Source organism: Oncorhynchus masou, chromosome 19 (assembly GCF_036934945.1).
Source record: "Oncorhynchus masou masou isolate Uvic2021 chromosome 19, UVic_Omas_1.1, whole genome shotgun sequence".
Taxonomy (NCBI): Eukaryota; Metazoa; Chordata; class Actinopteri; order Salmoniformes; family Salmonidae; genus Oncorhynchus; species Oncorhynchus masou.
Genome location: NC_088230.1, coordinates 32,975,970 through 32,997,531, shown reverse-complemented (window position 1 = coordinate 32,997,531; position 21,562 = coordinate 32,975,970). Strand labels below are relative to the sequence as shown.

The 21,562-nt window shown below is 42.2% G+C and overlaps 1 protein-coding gene across 2 annotated transcripts; it reads right to left on the bottom strand.

Annotated features, from left to right (window-relative positions):
• Positions 1 to 6,043: 6,043 nt before the first annotated feature.
• Positions 6,044 to 17,218, bottom strand: LOC135506194 (protein phosphatase 1 regulatory subunit 14B-like). Of its 2 annotated transcripts, XM_064925689.1 has the most exons (5): positions 16,814 to 17,218; positions 10,573 to 10,653; positions 10,256 to 10,288; positions 9,442 to 9,502; positions 6,044 to 9,243 (listed from the first exon to the last, which is right to left on the bottom strand). In XM_064925689.1, the coding sequence occupies exons 1-5, from the start codon at positions 16,994 to 16,996 to the stop codon at positions 9,155 to 9,157; spliced, it is 447 nt and encodes a 148-aa protein (XP_064781761.1). In that variant the 5' UTR covers positions 16,997 to 17,218; the 3' UTR covers positions 6,044 to 9,154. The 2 variants fall into 2 exon arrangements, with proteins under 2 accessions (XP_064781761.1, XP_064781762.1); XM_064925690.1 differs by lacking the exon at positions 9,442 to 9,502.
• Positions 17,219 to 21,562: the final 4,344 nt, after the last annotated feature.

The window sequence follows — 21,562 nt, the reverse complement described above, 5'->3', positions numbered from 1 at the left end:
TTTATTTTTTGATCCGCCTATTCGTGTTCTTCTTCTGTGGGTTTATGGCGGACTACAACCCCCAAAATCTGTGTTGCCGCCACCAACTGGACGGGTTGAAGCCAAAACAAGGTCAAAAGAAAAGCCATATGTTATAGGGAAACTAACTTAATCCACCAAAATAAAAATAGTACATTGACAAAGCAAAATAAAACTCCCACTTCTTCCTTCTTTCAATTCTCCATATCTCCCTTCTCAGGCTCTAGGGCCTGAGAGGGTGGCACGGCTCTAGGGCCTGAGAGGGTGGCACGGCTCTAGGACCTGAGAGGGTGGTACGGCTCTAGGGCCTGAGAGGGTGGCACGGCTCTAGGACCTGAGAGGGTGGTACAGCTCTAGGACCTGAGAGGGTGGTACGGCTCTAGGGCCTGAGAGGGTGGCACGGCTCTAGGGCCTGAGAGGGTGGCACGGCTCTAGGACCTGAGAGGGTGGTACAGCTCTAGGACCTGAGAGGGTGGTACGGCTCTCGGGCCTGAGAGGGTGGTACGGCTCTAGGGCCTGAGAGGGTGGTATGGCTCTAGGACCTGAGAGGGTGGTACGGCTCTAGGGCCTGAGAGGGTGGTACGGCTCTAGGACCTGAGAGGGTGGTACGGCTCTAGGACCTGAGAGGGTGGTACGGCTCTAGGACCTGAGAGGGTGGTACGGCTCTAGGGCCTGAGAGGGTGTTACAGCTCTAGGGCCTGAGAGGGTGGTACAGCTCTAGGACCTGAGAGGGTGGTACGGCTCTCGGGCCTGAGAGGGTGGTACGGCTCTAGGACCTGAGAGGGTGGTACGGCTCTAGGGCCTGAGAGGGTGTTACAGCTCTAGGGCCTGAGAGTGTTGTACGGCTCTAGGGCCTGAGAGGGTGGTACGGCTCTAGGACCTGAGAGGGTGGTACGGCTCTAGGGCCTGAGAGGGTGTTACAGCTCTAGGGCCTGAGAGGGTGGTACAGCTCTAGGACCTGAGAGGGTGGTACGGCTCTCGGGCCTGAGAGGGTGGTACGGCTCTAGGGCCTGAGAGGGTGTTACAGCTCTAGGGCCTGAGAGGGTGGTACGGCTCTAGGGCCTGAGAGGGTGTTACAGCTCTAGGGCCTGAGAGGGTGGTACGGCTCTAGGGCCGGAGAGGGTGGTACAGCTCTAGGACCTGAGAGGGTGGTACAGCTCTAGGACCCGAGAGGGTGGTACGGCTCTAGGACCTGAGAGGGTGGTACGGCTCTAGGGCCTGAGAGGGTGGTATGGCTCTAGGGCCTGAGAGGGTGGTACGGCTCTAGGGCCTGAGAGGGTGTTACAGCTCTAGGGCCTGAGAGGGTGGTACGGCTCTAGGGCCTGAGAGGGTGTTACAGCTCTAGGGCCTGAGAGGGTGGTACGGCTCTAGGGCCCGAGAGGGTGGTACGGCTCTAGGACCCGAGAGGGTGGTACAGCTCTAGGACCCGAGAGGGTGGTACGGGTCTAGGACCTGAGAGGGTGGTACGGCTCTAGGGCCTGAGAGGGTGGTATGGCTCTAGGGCCTGAGAGGGTGGTACGGCTTTAGGGCCTGAGAGGGTGTTACAGCTCTAGGGCCTGAGAGGGAGGTATGGCTCTCGGGCCTGAGAGGGTGGTACGGCTCTAGGGCCTGAGAGGGTGGTACGGCTCTAGGGCCTGAGAGGGTGGTACGGCTCTAGGGCCTGAGAGGGTGGTACGGCTCTAGGGCCTGAGAGGGTGGTACGGCTCTAGGGCCTGAGAGGGTGGTACGGCTCTAGGGCCTGAGAGGGTGGTACGGCTCTAGGGCCTGAGAGTGTGGTACGGCTCTAGGGCCTGAGAGGGTGGTATGGCTCTAGGGCCTGAGAGGGTGGTACGGCTCTAGGGCCTGAGAGTGTGGTACGGCTCTAGGGCCTGAGAGGGTGGTATGGCTCTAGGGCCTGAGAGGGTGGTACCGTACCACCCTCTCCACCTTGGCAGTGCCATTTATCACCATAGGTATAATGGCCACAAAGTCCACCTTAACATTTTAAATGTCAGGATCCTGCAAGTGAAAGGGAACCCCTGCAGCCTGGAGTGAAGGCCTATCCACCACCATGGACTCCATTCACACCCTTAACCCTTTTAACAGCTGCTGCATGTGATATGCTCTGGATAGCCCTGACATTGGCCACCTCATTTTCTTTCACCCTTGTGGGGCATTTGAAAGACTTGGCTTCATGGTTCCCACCACAATTACAACATTTTCATCACTTTTATAACATATAATATGATATTTTCCACAACTTGGACATCTCAGTTTCTCCCTTCTGCAAACACTCAAAACATGACCAAAAGCTTCACTGCATTGGCCTTGGGATAAAGGCCCTAACTCTGTAGTTAATATACCCTAACTGCACTGGAGTAGGGAGAGACTCCATATCATTTAAAAAAAAAGAACAGATAAGACTCTTCACTTTTTCACCCTTCACCACACAATTAATCCGAAGTGCATCAATCACTCCAGGAATATTTTTCAACATCTACTTCCCACGTGACTCCAGATATAACCCCCTTGAGGGGTGCCCTGTTCCTGAGAGACACACACACAACACTTCAAACTTATCAAATCGGGTGAGACGCAACACACGTTTCTTTTGATCCTCAGAAGCCCCAAAAATCTAAACCAGGCCGCGTCTCAGGATCCTCACAGCCTTCACTTTACCCAGCACTCTCTTCACCAGTCTGGATATCTCAAATGGATTCCTCAGGATTGGTAATTCGATCATCTGCTCCTCATTTATAAACCGTACTCCTACAAGATACGAAGTGACATTCTCATCACTGTAGTCTATAGTTTGCTCCGTTTTCCATTCTTTTGGACAATATTCCAATTCTCCTTGATTTTACCTCCATGAGATTCCGAATCCACTTCATCCTTCCCCTTCCGCCATATTTTTCTCCTCTCTGAGTGGATAATGTCACTGCACTTCCGTAGAAATGGGTAGATTAGATTATTCTGAGCCCCTGGGCACCGGCCAAAGGCATGTGACATGACCAGGCAAAAGGGCTATTGAAGGAGCACCCTTTTCAAATGGAACAGTACTCTGAGCCACTCTGTCATGTTGTCAACAAGGCAGCATGGTGCATCGTCCAGAAACATTTCTTTTCAAAATAGTTGTCATTGGGGAGGCATATTTTTACTAAAAGCAAACCCTTTTGCATGTGAAAACAAAGAAGAAGCGTACCTCGTGCTTTAATTACGTTACTTTTGTTTTCAGACGACTTCCCGAGGGCTTTAAACCGGGCATCTGGCCGAACGGTTCCAAAACTAATGCAATTAACTTTCGCCCTGTGCAAAACACAATTACCCGGGCACCTGAGCCAAATTAATTGAATCCCCTCATGGCACCCGAGCCAGATTCATCAAATACCCTCATGGCACCCGAGCCAGATTCATCAAATACCCTCATGGCACCCGAGCCAGATTCATCAAATACCCTCATGGCACCCGAGCCAGATTCATCGAATACCCTCAAGCTTTCTAGGTTCACACCATCCTTCTACTCTTTCTTGGCAGGTGTAACGGATGTGAAACGCTAGCTTAGTTAGCGGTGGTTCGCGCTAAATAGTGTTTCAATCGGTGACGTCACTTGCTCTGAGACCCTGAAGTAGTAGTTCCCCTTGCTCTGCATGGGCCACGGCATTTGTGGAGCGATGGGTAAGGACGCTTCGTGGGTGTCAGTTGCTGATGTGTGCAGAGGGTCCCTGGTTCGCGCCCGGGTATGGGTGAGGGGACGGTCTAAAGTTATACTGTTACACAGGCGTAACATGCAGGTCAAAATACAGTTGGGGCTCTACTGGATTGGAATGTGACAACATTAAGAGAAAGAGGAGAGATATTCTAAACTTCCGAAGCCAGCACACAGTTCTCTAATAATGCAGTGCAGCCTGTAATACTGAACAAAAATATAAATGCAACAATTTCAATGATTTTTCTGAGTTACAGTTCATATCAGGAAATCAGTCAATTGAAATCAGTTCATTAGGCCCTAATCTATGGATTTCACATGACTGGGCAGGGGTGCTGCCATGGGTGGTTCTGGCTCCCAAGTGGGTGGGCCAGGCCCAGCCAATCAGAATGAGTTTTTCCCCTAAAAAGGACTTTATGGGATCTTTTATTTCAGCACATAGGACCAACACTTTACATGACGTGTTTATAGTTTTGTTCAATATATTTAAATATTTTAATATATATATATATTTAAATATTATATATATATATTTTACCTTAAGTCAGTTAAAGAACTTCTTCAGGGTGGGTGGGTTCCCTGTGGGACGGTTGAGCTAACATAGGCTAATGTGATTAGCATACGGATAAAAGTAACAAGTAAATTTCCCAGGACATAGACATATCTGATATTGCCAGAAAGCTGAAATTCTTGTTCATCTAACTGCACTGTCCAATTTACAGTAGTTATTACAGTGAAATGGTACCATGCCATTGTTTGAAGAGAGTGCACAGTTTTGAACATGAAAAGTTATTAATAAACAAATTAGGCACATTTGGGCAGTCACCAATTTGTAAGTAGCTCTGGATAAGAGCGTCTGCTAAATGACTTAAATGTAAATGTAAATGTCATGACAAAGTTTTGAACAGAAATGCGATGGTTCATTGGATCAATGTAAAACTTTGCAAATACACTGCTGCCATCTAGTGGACAAAATCTAAATTACAACTGGGCTGGAATAATACATTATGGCCTTTCTACATTATGGCCTTTAATTTCAAAGATGATGGTAAAAAAAATATATAAAAAAATCCTTTGTAATATCTTTTATCAGATCTAATGTGTTATATTTTCGTACATTCCTTTCACATTTCCACAAACTTCAAAGTGTTTCCTGTACCGAGAATACCAAGAATATGCATATCCTTGCTTCAGGGACTGAGCTACAGGAAGTTAGATTTGGGTATGTAATTTTAGGCGAAAATTGAAAAAAAGGGGTGGACCCTTAAGAGGTTGTTAAGAACAAATTATTATTTACAATGACAGCCTACCGGGGAACAGTGGGTTAACTGCCTTGTTCAGGGGCAGAACAACAGATTTTTACTTTGTCAGCTCGGGAATTTGATCCAGCAACCTTTTGGTTACTTGCCCAATGCTCTAACCACTAGGCTACCTGCCGGGAAAACACTTTATATTTCTTTAATTTGACTGTTTTCTACGCATCAACCTTCAAAAAGGGTATTTGCCACCCCTGTATCCAACTGCATCCATCTTTCCCTGAAGTGTAACTCCCGATCACTCCTCCATGGTTAGATAAGAGCCCATGAAATGTATCTGGCAAAGATAGACAGTCATGTACAGTAACTACAGTAAGGAGAAAGATACAGTATGGTTAGGAGAAAAATACACTAAGAAGAAAGATATTACACTCTTATCCAGTTAGGGAAACAGTCTATATAGGCTATATCATTTTGTGAAGGTATGCTCTTTACTGTAATATGATACAATATATAAAACGGTATATACTGTATGTGATATTATGTGATATTATAAAACAAAACAAAAACAAGTTCATTTGTATCAGTTGGTGGTTGTTGAGGTGGTCATTGGCTAACTTGTAATCCCAGGATTACAATTGTCTGTCAACTGCTGTAAAGTGTCGAATTATGAGCCGGGCGATAAACCACATTCCCTTACGTTTTATTTGTGTTCAGTATAAATAGATTTTAAAAAGGGCAGTAGAAAAGAAGAAAAAAAAGTGTCAGAAAATGCAATATAATATATAAACTAATTCAATGGTAAGAACATTTGGGAGTAGTTTGAACCTGCCTCAAATTAAATACATTACGTTTAATTAAATATTTGTATTGTCACAAACACTGGATAGGTGCAGTGAAATGTGTTGTTTAACAGGGTCAGCCATAGTAGTACAGCGTCCCTGGATCAATTTAAGGTGAAGTGCCTTGCTCAAGTACACAGACACATTTTTCACCTTGCCGGCTCGAATACTCGAACCAGCCACCTTTGGTTACTGGCTTAACACTCTGCTACCTTCTGCCCTGAAGAATGTCAAAACTCTGATATGCTTCCACGGATTTATTGAAATTCACAAAGAGAAAAAGTTTTGATCCCCCCCATTGGGATCTTTAGTCGGTTCCAAGGCTCGTCAACATTTTGTGATGCCTAACTGCCCTTTTATGGATTGAAGTGAATTTGTTTTAGGTGATGTTTTCCAGAATATCACAGGTAACATCACAGTACACATATTTTCTATTGGAGATCACATTTGAAATTCCGATGTAACAGTTAATGAGAGCACTGCCTCTTTTAAAACAATACTTTAAGCTAAACAAAAATATTAGTAACCATATTTACAGTACTGTCATGCCATTGGCCTGGGGGATAGGTTTATGACGGCAGTGGTGGGCCGTCAGGGCCAGCAAGGCCTTCTCTGCTGGCCTAAACATCATCAGAATAGATATATTTTTTAAATATATTATATATAGTGTTACACAGGAGCCAGCTAGCAGGCGTAGTGCCTGCACGTCTTTTGATTGGATTACCAATATTGAGAGGCAGGTCCTATATGGGCAGGTCTCAGAACTAGGAAACTGAAATTGAAAAACAAATGAATTAGTGTACTACTAAACTGTTTTTCAACCCACAATGGCAGAAGGAGAAGATATCAATTTGGCCGAGGATATAATTATAGCGCCATTCTCAAGACAAACTTTTCAAGAAAAGTTAGACATTGTCAGGAGAGGTAGACGCCGACGCTACAAAGCCGACGCTACAAAGACAGGCTCCGAGAAGCACTGCAAACTGTACTGCTGGGAATGCCTATTATTTGCAAATGATCTATTTGGTGTTTGGAGCCACACTGGCTTTGCAAACTTGAGTTGTCTAACCAAGGCAGCAACGAGACACCAAAGTACGGCTGGGCACTTACAAACAATGGTGCTTTTGAAAACTTTTGGGGACACCCGAGTGGATCTACAGCTCAACGAACAAGCATGCAGGGCAACGAAGCTGCACAATGAAAAGGTATTGTACTCTTCCCCTGCAATTCTCTGAATAAAAATGTCAATTTCAAGGTGATGCAACGCCTGGTTATACTGCGTTCCTGTCTAAACATATAGTGTCTAGAGCCATGGCATCATAATGAGGGTAAAAAGAGGTGGATTAATTCAGGTGGGACTGTGTCGGACTTCACTGAAGGCCCAGGCCCCAAAACCACGGCACGCTACTGTATGACAGTCCCCCCTTTTTCCTCTCTCTACCCTGCTGAGGTTACATTTGCAAAACCCTTGGTTAACATAGAGATTCTGGGAACGTCAGAAGGTGGGGGGAAATTAACTATATTCTGGTAATCCGACCAATGGAACATATGCGGTGGTACTTAATGAATGTCAGTTCGGTTGTCATCTGAGACATTCTCATCAATGATAAGATGACATAAACTCTACAGTGGAAAGACTACACATCAGAGTTATCAGATTCACATGGAATTGTTGTTCAATTTAAATGTTTGAATATGAAATTATTTGTGATGGGATGAAATGTGATTTTAGCTTCAAAAATGTGAGATGTGGCTTTACATAAGATAGGGCTGCTCACTCAGTGGCCCGCCCACGTGAAGAGACAGAGGTTGTAAACTATGAAACACACCCCTTTTCTCCCTTCCTATATAAAGCCTTGACGACAACCTAACTTTCTGTTCTGATGATGTGAGGATGACGGTCCTATGTCAGAATGGTTCAGATAATAACTACAGAACGAAGCCAACATCAGCGTGAGCTTTGGTTACGAATGGAATGAACTTTGAACTCTTATTCACTACAGAAGTGATACCTCCTTGCCGTTGAGTTAGCAACAGCTGCTGCAAACGAGGGTTAGGAACGAACAGACAGAGTATCCCGTCTATCACACAACAACGTTACTACAACTTATGCAATTGACCACCAGAGACATTCTTCAAAAGATAGAGGACTCGGTTTGGCAACACGCTCTTCCATCTACCACCAACCTACTGAAGCGCAGCTCAGAGTAAATATTTATTGCATTTTCCTTTTCCAAATGGGCGGTAATTTAGAATGCATAAGATACTGTATTTACGATAGCACAGCCTCTTCCCTTTGTTCCTCAGTCTTCCGGCTCTTTCGCTCAAACCCAGCCCTTTTCCTTTGTGTAACAAGCAGTCATATCTGTTCTGCCCGCTAGGGACGTTTTCCTTTATGACGTAATTTGTAATCAAGTTATGATTTAATTATTTGTATGTGTGATTAGTTAGGTATTTAGTAAATAAATAATTAAATCCAATTTTGTATTGCTGATTCAAATTGTTAGCCAGGGTTTGTGCAGATAACTAAGAATCTACAACTTTCAGATGAGACTGAATTAAGGTGATGATTAATGTTGACTGCTATTGATGTAAAATATTACTAGGTCGTTAAGAGTTTATTCGGAAGATAACAGCTCTATAAAGATTATTTTGTGGTGCCTGACTCTCTAGTTAATTACATTTACATGATTAGCTCAATCAGGTGATATTAATATAGAATGTCATATTACTTAATCCGGCATAGCCAAAGACACGACAGTACATTCTTGGGCTAGTCATAGCAGGGGATTCATCAGAGAAAACATTTCATAAAAAAGTAATAATAAAAAAAAAAGAATGTCAACATAACAATAAGCTGTGATCTGATTATTCAAAATGCCAGAAGTGTCCATTAACACCGAAGAACATAACAAAACAGGCCATGGTGAATTGGTGAACCATTCTGTAACATAACAGTGGAAAAACATCGACATAAACGATAGACTGGATAATCCATCAACACTAGACTGGATGATCTCTCATTCTACTTCAGAGGCAACTGATACCAAGAGGTGTTTGAATCTGGTAGGACATCTCTATGCTATATTACGTCATATTTAAACTTAGTTTTACACAGATGCCCCATTGGAAGACCCACCAGGCTTATGTGAGTAAGACATATATGGTATCAAATGGTCCTAATAATATAAGGTCAGGACGGTCTGGCCATGGGGACCCTCTTTGACAAGTGCTGCCAACCACTAATATAGACACTGATAGTGCAGATTGTGGATACATATAGGATATATCTAGATACATGAGGACTGTCACTGTACACACATCCACAGCTACAGGTGAGAGAGAATGGTGTCTCATTTGACATGGCTCCAACATTTGTTCATTTTTTCAGGGACATCTTGCGAAGTCCCTTCATACGATACAGCAAGCCGTCGATGAAGTCCTGTCAGGAAACAGTAGAGAAGATGTGAGCGAGAGGTGGTTATCATGTTTACAGGTTAACCAGTCAATACATGCATGCACAACACAGTTTTAGGTGTGTTTATGGAAACTTAGTGGAAGTATATCTCACATGTTGTGGTTGTAAGAGCCATTTTGATAGGGTGTATGTTTGGGTTTGTTTTGAGCTGTCACTTCTCACCACTAGAGAGCAGTCTCACTGGGGTAAGGGGTTGTGTGGTGGGGTCAGGTCCTGGGGTCGTCTGTATGAGGTCCCAGGTAAACAAGTAGCAGTCATGCATGGGTCAACGGAAGATTCACCGTTTTTTACCGCACCTCACAAGATAATAATCAATCATTTAGAGGCTGCTTATATTTGTCCTGTTACACACTTGTACAAGTGTCAGTGTGTCATGGAAATGTGTTTCTTGCATATCCCAACTCTCCCTGAGACACCCACAGGGAGTGGAGTCAGGGCCAGGGTGACCATTGTCCAGCTCCCCTGGAGCAGTTGGGTTTTCACCTTGTCGGCTCTGGAATTCAAACCACCAACCTTTAGGTTACTGGTCCAACGCTCTAACCTCGAGGCCATCTGCCTCCCGTTAGAAAGACTGCCTGTATCATTGGATTATTTATTAAACGGTGCCTCACCCATCATTAGCGTGTCAATTACAGTTTCCACATCCTTCATGAATCATGTAGCTAACTTTGAAATAGCCAATACCGTGGTAGTTACTATATCAGGCTTTTCCTTTCTCTCAGCTGAATTTGCATGGGGCTCAGAGGGAAGCTGCTTAGGGGTGGATGGCTCATAAAATGACTGGAGTGGAGTGTAATGGATGGCTATGAATGGAGTGTAATGGCTATGAATGGAGTGTAATGGAACACGTGTTTGATACCATTCCATTCCGGACATTATTATGAGCCATCCTCCCATCAGCAGCCTCCACTGCTAACTACATTATCAAATCCAAAGGGCCTTGCCTCTCAATGCAATTTGTTTGGTGCTTCCTTACCTCTTTGGGCTTGCCACAGTCTTTAAGAAGGTCCTGTAGAAATAGAAATGGGAAACCATGAACCCTTTCACTCAGACTCTATATTCAAAAAACACAAGGTGTTTCTGACAGATTTAGAACAGGGTCGAAATAGCTTTAGTTTTCGTTCATATAGCTTGAGCGTTTGGTTGAGCCTGTCAATGCCAGATGGGCTGAGTTTTGCACTTTGGGGACTGTTCCAATGCCAGCCAAATTCAATTAAGCACAGCTACAGTATTTGCAGGAAGATGAATAGTATTTGTACCCAGGTCTGAATAAACCAAGGATTTTGAGCTCACATGTAGCTTTGCTCTCTGTTCTGCGTCTGATAGATCCAGCAACTCATCCATGTCAATTTCTAACTCTGGAATATCCTCCTCCTGAAAGAAAGGCAAAACAGAAACAAAGAGAGAACTGGAATTAAACAAGAACCCAAATGTCAACAAGATAACTCTCCATTTATTCTAATTATACATTTAACCAATGAAAAAAGGCTATTCTGAGTCTGAATGTCATCTCTGTCAACTGTACACTACTGTATTTCCTTCATCCAGAATATACATTCTGAGAAAGGGCATCCGTTGCTTTCTCACTCAACCATTTTCATGAACCTGATTGTTGATGGATGACACACAGACACACACAACGATCACTGTGAAATGAACAAAGCAAATAAAAACATTCCCTTTAATCCCCTCCTTTTTGTTGTTGTTGGTTGCCAGCAGATTTCCATGTTGATAGGAAGTGATAGCATTTTTGTGACCCACACAGTCACGCACAGATAACAGTTCAGACACTTAGTCTTTTGTGTTGACGGCCAACAAGCACAACATTCCCTGGCATACACTGAGCTTTGGTGGACCACAGTTGTCCCACTAATCATGCAGCCACAGCTACCAAAGAGCCAATGACATACTTTAAAAGTAAACAACCACAAAAAAGAGAACATATTGTGCACCTATAACTCTACAATTCCCATTCACACTGTTCTTCCATTTTAATATCAATGAACTATCGCAAACTTCTGACATAATGTGGATGGTAGATCTCCAGGAAGAGGTTTAGGCATAGAGAGGCCTAATAGATCATACAATTTACCGAGAGAACACTTTCCCTTGCAAATTAGCTTCCATTGAAATGATCCTTAGTTTTCAATGATCATTTCATGAGTATGTTGGCCTATACTAGTAAATCTGTTCCCTATTGTACCTACAATTTGTCTAATGAGACAAAATGGCTGCCGATCCTGACAGTAGAAGATGGGAAATGACTGTTGACATCATTAATGAGTGGGGAAACAGCCAGGAAAACAAAACACAAGTGCACCTAATGTTCCCTGCACACTTACGCAAAGACAAAAAGGTTCTTATTCGACACAGCATAATTTTTTGGTCTAATTAATGCATGAAGATCATTTGTCATTTGTGTTGAGATGTTGCTTTTCAACAGCATTAGGGAGGATAATGGAGAAAATGGGTTGGGCACCGAAATGGTTTTCAAGAACCGCAATCATGAGTACAGTGCATACATTTTTCAAACCTCAAAATGACTTTGCAACTTATTTAGAGCTGCATTTCAACTGACAAAAAAGCTAATTATAAAGCTATTAATTTACAGTTGTCATCTCCTGCATTATGGTACCTTTTTGTTGTACTATTCCAGAACAGGAAATTGTGGGCAAGAAGGAAGTGAGGCTTTGCCCTGTTTGTTTTCTGTTAGGTTGAGATAAAACAGGGATGCTTTCCAAAATACATTCTAACTTATTGTAGTGACATTTTTGATCAACTTTAACTTCCTTTATTTTTTCTCTCTTAGTTAGTTCCACTAACTGAGAAGGCATCAAGGAGCAAACACATATTCTGCCCAATAGAAAATATAGTTATAGACCAAGGAGGGTAGTACGCTACAGAGGATAGTGCTTCAATCAGAGGGTAGTGTTTCCTGCCATCCAGGACCTGTCTACTTCTTCCATTTAAGAATGATGAGGCCACTGTGTTCTTGGGGACCTTCAATGCTGCAGAATTTTTTTGGGCACCCTTCCCCAGATCTGTGCCTCGAATTCCTTCGAACTCATGGCTTGGTTTTTGCTCTGATATGCACTGTCAACTGTGGGACCTTATATAGACAGGTGTGTGCCTTTCCAAATAATTTCTAAATCAGTTGAATTTACCGCAGGTGGACTCCAATCAAGTTGTAGATACATTTCAAGAATGATCAATGGAAACAGGATACACATGAGTTCAATTTCAAGTCTCATAGCAAAGGGTCTGAATCCTTTTTAAAATAATGTATCTGTTTTTCAATTTTAATAAATTAGCAAAAATGTCTAAAAACCGGGTTTTGCTTTGTCATTGGGTATTGTGTGTGTATTGATGAGGATTTAACAAAATGTGGAAAAAGTGAAGGGGTTTGAATCATTTCCAAATGCCCTGTACATATTACCTCATACCTCGACTAACATCTATCCCCGCACATTGACTCGGTACCCCCTGTATATAGCTTTGTTGTTGTTCATTTATTGTGTACCTTTTTTTATTTGTATTTTTTCACTTCGGTTTATTATTTTTTCTAGTTTTTTTTTAGTAAATATATTCTTACTTTTTAAAAAAACCCTGCATTTTTGGTTAAGGGATTGTAAGGAAGCATTTCACAGTAAGGTCTACACCGCATGTGACAAATAATGTTTGATTTGATGAATGGGTGTACTTCTGGTCCCCTTGGAACTGAAACTAAATGCAGTCCCTCTGGCTCATCTAAATCTACAAGACAGCCCATTCCGCTGACACGGCAGCCTTCAGCATCACAACTCTGGAAAGCCAGAACAAGCTTGTCAGCAACAGTCAGACTCTTAGAAGTAATGATCATAAAACGAGGACAAGGAAAATCATTAGGCTATAAAGCTAGATAAGGCTAACCCTGCGAGCTAAATGGGCCATTATCCCTTAAATGCAATACATTAGCTAATGTTTTGTATTGTATAACCTTGGAGCTTTAAAAGTTATGTTCACCCCTGCTGTGGTAAACTTCAGATGTAGGATCTTATTTTGAGCCAATTTGTTAGAGCAGGAAAATAATCTTGCAGCAACAGGAAATGTGAATTATAATGTGGATTATAAATTTTGGACATTTTTGTAGGGGTTGATACATTTTTCATTAGGGCAAATCAAGTCAAATTTCTAAGTGAAAATGAGAAATGTTAGAAACCGTTTTAAAACTCAAATACACTACAAGTTTGCAAGTCCTGATTGGCAGGAAAATTCTCAGTGTGAGAGTGATCAAATTAAGATGCTACATCTGTAGTTGTCCATTAAACTCTTTGTAAGTCGCTCTGGATAAGAGCGTCTGCTAAATGACTTAAATGTTAATGTTAAATGTTAAACTCCATTCAAATCCACACAATGACCCCTCTTTATAGGTATAGTACAGGGGTTCCAATTAAGGTATTTTGGCAGCTGATGCTTAAGGTTACACTGTGGGGTATTTCGACACAGATGCCAAGGGTCATGTGTTGAATTATTGAAGGTTATTCCTTAAATTCACATGTGGTAGACTTTATCAGTAGCTTGATATCTTTTTTTGCAATTTTTCTCTTTAAAACACACATTGTATTACAAATTTAACAACAGCTAGGACTAGTTTCATAGATTGTGATTGCGGCCTGTATGTACCATCCCTGCCTGCATTCAAAACCATACACTCATCATCGGTACTCTATAATCTGAAACCAACTATTACTAAACCATTAAAGCTCAGGTTCTATAATTTAGGGGGAAATTAGTTTCGGTATTGGGAAGCCAATGTCATTCACCGTGTGAAGCTAAGAGGAGGTTTAAGCACAAATAGCTGAGAAATTAAGCTGATCCCCAGAATATTAATCAAGTCAAGAATCTTTGAGCAAGAAATGTTCAGTGCCTTTATCTACACTGTGGGTAAACATGTTAAATCTTGGTAGGCTAACTGATGAAGGTAATCACTTACCTGCCGTAGCATGCAGAGAGGATTTTCTCTGCAGGGGGAAGTCAATAAGTCAGCCATTTTGTTTTTTGGAATGAACCCCACACACAAAAAAAGAATGTGACCTCTGACCTGTGTGTTAGTGGAAGCTTAAACCACCTTTGTGGCATACTGGAGGGTAATGGATATGTTTCTGCTTCTACAATGTTTTCCTTTTAGTTTAGTGAATATTAATAAAGTCCAGATTACTTTAGTTTTTCCCCCCATAGCAAAACACTTCAGACCTTCCTTGTATCACTTGGCAAGCTCCTTTACTCAATTCCTACTTTCTTTCCACTGGCATAAATCAAATAGAACACACGTACTGACTGCTACTTGGGAAAATGCTACAGTATTTACTCAATGAGTAAAAAGTAGATTGTTATTGTCTTTTGATCTTTCCATCCTTTCTCAATCATGTATGAACTATTTTTAACCTCAGTGTCTTGGAAAATAATAATGCTATCTGATAATTTATCATGAATGCAGTGAGGGTCCAATCCCTCAGATCTGGCTAGGTCATCCTGGAGAATGTCAAGATTAAATGGCTTTGTCTTGATTTGAACCCACAACACAGTCTGTTGTACACTACTTTGGTATTTCCATTAATATAGGAACAAAGAAACAACTATTCAGAGACAACAATGAGTGCCTTCCAGGGACGAAATATCAAGGAAACTTTCTAGAAAATTAACAATATTCTTTTGAAGGAATATGATAATAAGCTGGTGGTGGTTTCCCAGGCCAGTTCACTGTACTCCACCCATACAAATGTGAGGCCTTACACTGTGAAAGCAGCTTCAGTTTTAATAATCAACTTTTATCTTTCAATCAGAGCTACTGGACATGGTGTTAGTACTAAAGATGCAAATGTAAGATGTATTTCATTGATTCTATTATTGATTATGTAAATTATTTTTGGCCACCACTGTACTATACAGTGCATTGTATAGCAGCATACCACCCTGCATCCCACTGCTGGCTTGCTTCTGAAGCAAAGCAGGGTTGGTCCTTGTCAGTCCCTGGATGGGAGACCAGATGCTGCTTGAAGTGGTGTTGGAGGGCCAGTAGGAGGCACTCTTTCCTCAGGTCTAAAAAAAAAAAATATCCCAATACCCCAGGGCAGTGATTGGGGATGCTGCCCTGTGTAGGGTGCCGTCTTTTGGATGGGATGTTAAACGGGTGTCCTGACTCTCTGAGGTCATTAAAGATCCCATGGTACTTATCGTAAGAGTAGGGGTGTTGACCCTAGTGTCCTGGCTAAATTCCCAAGCTTGTCACCTAATCATCCCCAGCTTACAATTGGCTCATTCCTCTCCCCTGTAACTATTCCCCAGGTCGTTGCTGTAAATGAGAACGTGTTCTCAGTCAACTTACCTGGTTAGATAAAATAAATTGTTTCAGCACAACTTTTATTATGGACTTTCTTACAATGGGGGCAAAGGGGACATTGGATTGGGGCAAAGGGGACATTGGATGGGGGCCAGCACACCGACTCTATTGTCACCCACGCAGCTGGTCATATCACGCCTTAGTTGAACCCTGACTAGGCCCCTTTCTCTCTCAAACACTGGGTTCTTTAGCCACCAGTTATTTACTTCCATATAGGCTTCACTGGCTAAGGGACAACTGTGTCCCAAGGTCATGTGAAAAAAGACAGCGTTCCTGACAATGACCTCCAGGAGGGCAAAGAAGAAATAATAGAATTCTAGAGAACTTTAGCTACAGTACTTCACTTACAGTACATGTGATTTTAGACTATTCATAACGGAAGTTGGTTTAATGGGTCACAAAATATGAATATGTGTATACTGATATGTGTTAATCAAATCAAATCAAAATTATCATAATGTTAGGATTGATTGAGGATAAACTGATCCTGGATATGTTTCCACAGGCATCTACAGTATCTTGTATCATCTATATATGGTCTATCTATCATCTATCTATCGTCTATCTATCGACTATCTTCTATCTCCCAAAACAAAAGGTTTACGGTTCACTGACAAGGAGCCAAAACTGGAGCCAAAATTTTAGTTTCCATTGCAATTCCTAGGGGCCCAGTAATCAAATTGCCACAGCTGAGGTTATAATTGGACCGAGCTCCCTCTGGTTCCGGGACTAATTATTTGAGTCAATCAAGTCTTCATACTTAGCCTCACCCAGCCTCATTCAGGTTCCCAATTCAGTTTGTCTGCTCTGGAAACGCACAGAGAAATATCCCAAGATAGCTAGATTCTGTCACAACATGAAATAACCAAAGTACTGAACTTTATCTCCTTCTCTCTATCCTCTCTAACAAGGGAGCACTATCCCCTCTTCCCTCACCTCTCCTAAACTCTGTTTCTCCCCTTCTCTAGCAGGCGACTGTCGCTATGGGAGCTCCCTTGTCTAAACTAAAGCTTGCTTACTTTACCATTATATTTACATCATGCCCTAATAAGATACTGGTCCAGGACTAGTTTTTGATATATTACACCACAATGGTGAAGATCAACACTGGTGTAAAAGGAGCTGACCCTAAATCAGAAGATAGATTAAACTCACCTCGCAGTCGAACAGGAGATGCAGCTGCCCATCGATCCACTCCTCGATGTCCAGCCTCTTTTGCAGGTCCTTGCGGTTGTACTTGACCGTGAGTTTCCCCAGTCTGCGTTGAGGAGGCTCCTCTTCTGCCTCACCTGGGGTTTGGAACAAGACCCTGTGCTGGGGACCCGGTTGGGTGGACATGCCTGTCTGTCTGTCTGTCTGTCTGTCTGTCTGTCTGTCTGCCTGCCTGTGTCTGTCTGTCTGCACTGCTGTCTGTCTGGCTTTCTCTTATGCTCTCTCATCTGTGTATTCCTACTTCCAAACCCCCTCTGTATCTCTCTCTATCTCTATGGCCTCCTCTCTTTCTCCCTCTGCCCTGCTTTCCCTTCTCTCTGTCATTTCCTCCTACTTTCTCCGGGGCTCCCTCTTTGACTCCACCCTTCCCCCCTCTCTCCCTCTCTCTCTCCACTCTCCCCTCTCAGTCTCCTCCTCCTTTGCCTTGCGTGCCCTCTTCTTCTTTAATTTCCTATCCTCTTCCTCGCTCCTCTTACACTCTCCTCTTCGTCTCCCATCTTCCTCTCTCCTCTCTTTATTCCTGTCGATTTACTTTTTTATTTTCTGCCTCTGTCTGACTGTCTCTCGCCTTTGCTCTGTACATGGTAAGAGCGCAAATGCTTTCCTTTCCTTTTTGTGTGTGTATTTGTGTGTGTGTCAAACCCACAACACGGGGAGATTTTGACAGATGGCTTGCTGCCCTTATTTCAAAAATACATTTGAAAATATACTGTATTTCAGAGTACTTTTTGCAAGTCATCTATCTGCTTGAGAAAGAAAACATTTGCATTGTAAATTATAATTTACCTTTTTTCCATATCTTCACTGTGAATGTAATCCATGACTCTTTACCCCACAGTGAAATTATTTGAATGGGAAGGAGAACAACAGCAATGAAAGCCAACAACAAATTTTGAACCCACATCAATGCATAACTGACCAAATAATGAAATACAAACATTGGAATTTTGAATTCCGTAGTGAATGTGGAACATGTGAAAAACATATTGTTGTCTATCAATAATGACAAGCTACCTTGGTCTGACAACTTGGATGGAAAATTACTGAGGATGATAGTGGATGATATTGCCACTCTTTTTGCCATCTCTTTAATCTAAGCCTACAAGAAAGTGTGTGCCCTCAGGCTTAGAGGGAAGCAAAAGTCATTCCGCTACCCAAGAATAGCAAATCACCCTTTACTGGCTCAAACAATTGACCAATCAGCCTGTTACCAACCCTTAGTAAACCTTTGGAAAAAATTGTGTTTAGCCAGATCCAATGCCATTTCACAGTAAACAAATTAAAAACATATTTTCAGCACGCATATACATACGGATGGGGATTCAACAAGTATGGACGGCACGTACACAAATGACTGATGATTGGCTGAGAGAAATGTATAATTGTTTTGCTAGTGCAGCTTTTAACATTATCAATCAACTATCTGTTGGTGGAAAAACGTATGTGTTACGGCTTTACATCCCCTGCCCTGCTATATTTTGAATTGAGAGGTACCAGTCTAACAGAACACAGAGGGTGTTCTTTTATGGAAGCCTCTCCAACATAATCCAGGTATAGTCAGGAATTCCCCAGGGCAGCTGTCTAGGCCCCTTACTTTTTTCAATCTTCACTAATGATCTGACACTGGCTCTGAGTAAAGGCTATGTGTCTATGTATGCTGATGACTCAACACTATATACGTCAGCTATCACAGCAAGTGAAATCACTGCATCATTTAACAAAGAGCTGCAGTCAGTTTCAGAATGGGTGGTAAGAAATAGGTTAGTCCGAAATATTCCCAAAACTACAAGCACTGCATTTGGGAAAATAAGCCCTAAACCTCAACAAAATATTGTAATGATAAAGTTGAGGAGAATAAACTGCTAGGAGTAACCCTTGATTGTAAACTGTCATGGTCAAAACATATTAATGCAACAGCAGCTAAGATGGGGAAAGGTCTGTCCATAATAAAATATGTTCTGCCTTCTTTGTTGCACCTGAACTACTGTCCAGTCGATTGGTCAGGTGTCACAAAGAGGGACTTATGAAAATGTAAATTGGCACAGCTGAGGGCAGTATGGCTGGCCCTTAAATGTACATGGAGCTGACATTAACAATATGCATGTCAATCTCTCCTGGCTCAAAGTAAAGGAGAGATTGAATTAATCCATTCTTGTATTTGTGAGAGGTATTGACATGTTGAATGCACCGAGCTGTCTGTTTAAACTACTAGCACACAGCTCAGACACCCATGCATAACCCACAAGACATGCAACAAGAGGTCTCTTTACAGTCCCCAAGTCCAGAACAGACTATGGGAGGCGCACAGTACTACATAGAGACATGACTGCATGGAACTCTATTCCATATCAAGTATCTGATGCAAGCAGTAGAATCAGATTTTAAAAACTGATGAAAATACACCTTATGGAATAGCGGGGACTGTGAAGAGACACACACACACACACACACACACACACACACACACACACACACACACACACACACACACACACACACACACACACACACACACACACACACACACACACACACAATAACATATGCTCTATACACCCGAACACATTGATTTTGTATTGTAGATACAGTTGAAGTCTGAAGTTTACATACACCTTAGACAAATACATTTAAATGCAGTTTTTCACAATTCCTGATACTTAATCCAAGTAAAAATTCCAGTTAGGATCACCACTTTATTTATAGAATGTGAAATGTCAAACTGATAGTAGAGAGAATTATTTATTTCAGCTTTTATTTCTTTCATCACATTCCCAGTGGGTCAGAAATTAAGACATTCAATTAGTATTTGGTAGCATTGCCTTTAAATTGTTTCACTTGGGTCAAACATTTTGGGTAGCATTCCACAAGCTTCCCACAATAAATTGGGTGAATTTTGGCCCGTTCCTCCTGCCAGAGCTGGTGTAACTGAGTCAGGTTTGTAAGGCCTCCTTGCTCGCACAAGCTTTTTCAGTTCTGCCAATAAATGTTCTATAGGATTGAGGTCAGGGCTTTGTGATGGCCACTCCAATGCCTTGACTTTGTTGTCCTTAAGCCATTTTGCCACAACTTTGGAAGTATGCTTGGGGTCAATGTCCATTTGGAAGACCCATTTGCGACCAAGCTTTAACTTCCGGACTGATGTCTTGAGATATTGCTTCAATATTTCCACATAATTTTCCTCCCTCATGATGCCATCTATTTTGTGAAGTGCACCAGTCCCTCCTGCAGCAAAGCACCCCACAACATGATGCTGCCACCCCAGTGCTTCATGGATGGGATGATATTCTTCGGCTTGCAAGCCTCCCCCTTTTTCCTCCAAACATAACAATGGTCATTATGGCCAAACAGTTCTATTTTTGTTTCATCAGACCAGAGGACATTTCTCCAAAAAGTATTATCTTTGTCCCCATGTGCAGTTGCAAACCGTAGTCTGGCTTTTTATGATGGTTCTGGAACAGTGGCTTCTAACTTGCAGAGCGGCCTTTCAGATTATGTTGATATAGGACTCATTTTACTGTGGATATAGATACTTTTATACCTGTTTCCTCCAGCATCTTCACAAGGTCCTTTATTGTTGTTCTGTGATTAATTTGCACTTTTTGCTCCAAAGTACGTTCATCTCTAGGAGACAGAATGTGTCTCCTTTCTGAGTGGTATGACGGCTGCGTCGACCCATGGTGTTTATACTTGCGTACTATTGTTTGTACAGATGAACGTGGTACCTTCAGGCATTTGGAAATTGCTCCCAAGGATGAACCAGACCTGTGGAGGTCTACAATTATTTTTCTGAGGTCTTGGCTGATTTCTTTTGATTTTCCCATGATGTCAAATAAAGAGGCACGGATTGGCCTTGAAATACATTAGCCTTGAAATAGATAGACACCTCCCAATGACTCAAATTATGTCAATTAGCCAATCAGAAGGCTAATGACATAATTTTCTGGAATTTTCCAAGCTGTTTAATGGCATTGGAAACTTAGTGTATGTAAACTTCTGGCCCACTGGAATTGTGATGCAGTGAATTATAATTTAAATAATCTGTCTGTAAACAATTGTTGGAAAAATTACTTGTGTCATGCACAAGGTAGATGTCCTAACCATCTTACCAAAACTATAGTTTGTTAACAAGAAATTTGTGGAGTAGTTGAAAAACACAAGTTAAGTGTAGTGTAAACTTCCGACTTCAACTGTATGTGGTAGTAGAGTAGTAGCCTGAGGGCACACACTTAATGTGTTGTGAAACGTGTTAAAATGTTATAACTGCCTTAATTTTGCTGGACCCCAGGAACAATAGCTTCTGCCTTGGCAGCAGCTAATGTGGATCCATAATAGACACAAATGCAAAAGCTCCTTTAGCTGCCAAATACATTAAACATCAACTGTTTAATTTGCACAGTTTAAAAGTAGACTTAGTGATATGATGTAATCAATAGAGTTGGCCAACTTCCTGCTTACGGACATCATCAACAACAACAAAATTCCACAACCATTGGATCTTTACAAATGATGCCTTCCCTTGAAGCATAAATGCAGTAGGAGGAGACAATCGTAGTCGTGGCAGATTCAGATTAGAATTGTATTATTGTTGATTGTTCAGCCTGTTGGGCCTGGTCTCAGATATATTTGTGCTATCATGTCAACTCAGTTTGTCACTCATTGTCATGACAACGAGCGGACGTGACAGCACAAACA

Excerpts from the sequence above, each read along its gene's own strand:
- LOC135506194 (XM_064925689.1), bottom strand. The coding sequence starts at position 16,996 with ATGTCCACCCAACCGGGTCCCCAGCACAGGGTCTTGTTCCAAACCCCA. Across the intron at positions 9,503-10,255 it reads ACTGTGGCAAGCCCAAAGAG|ACGACCCCAGGACCTGACCC; the intron begins GTAAGGAAGCAC and ends GACCTCATACAG. Across the intron at positions 9,244-9,441 it reads AGTGAGACTGCTCTCTAGTG|GACTTCATCGACGGCTTGCT; the intron begins GTGAGAAGTGAC and ends GTTTCCTGACAG.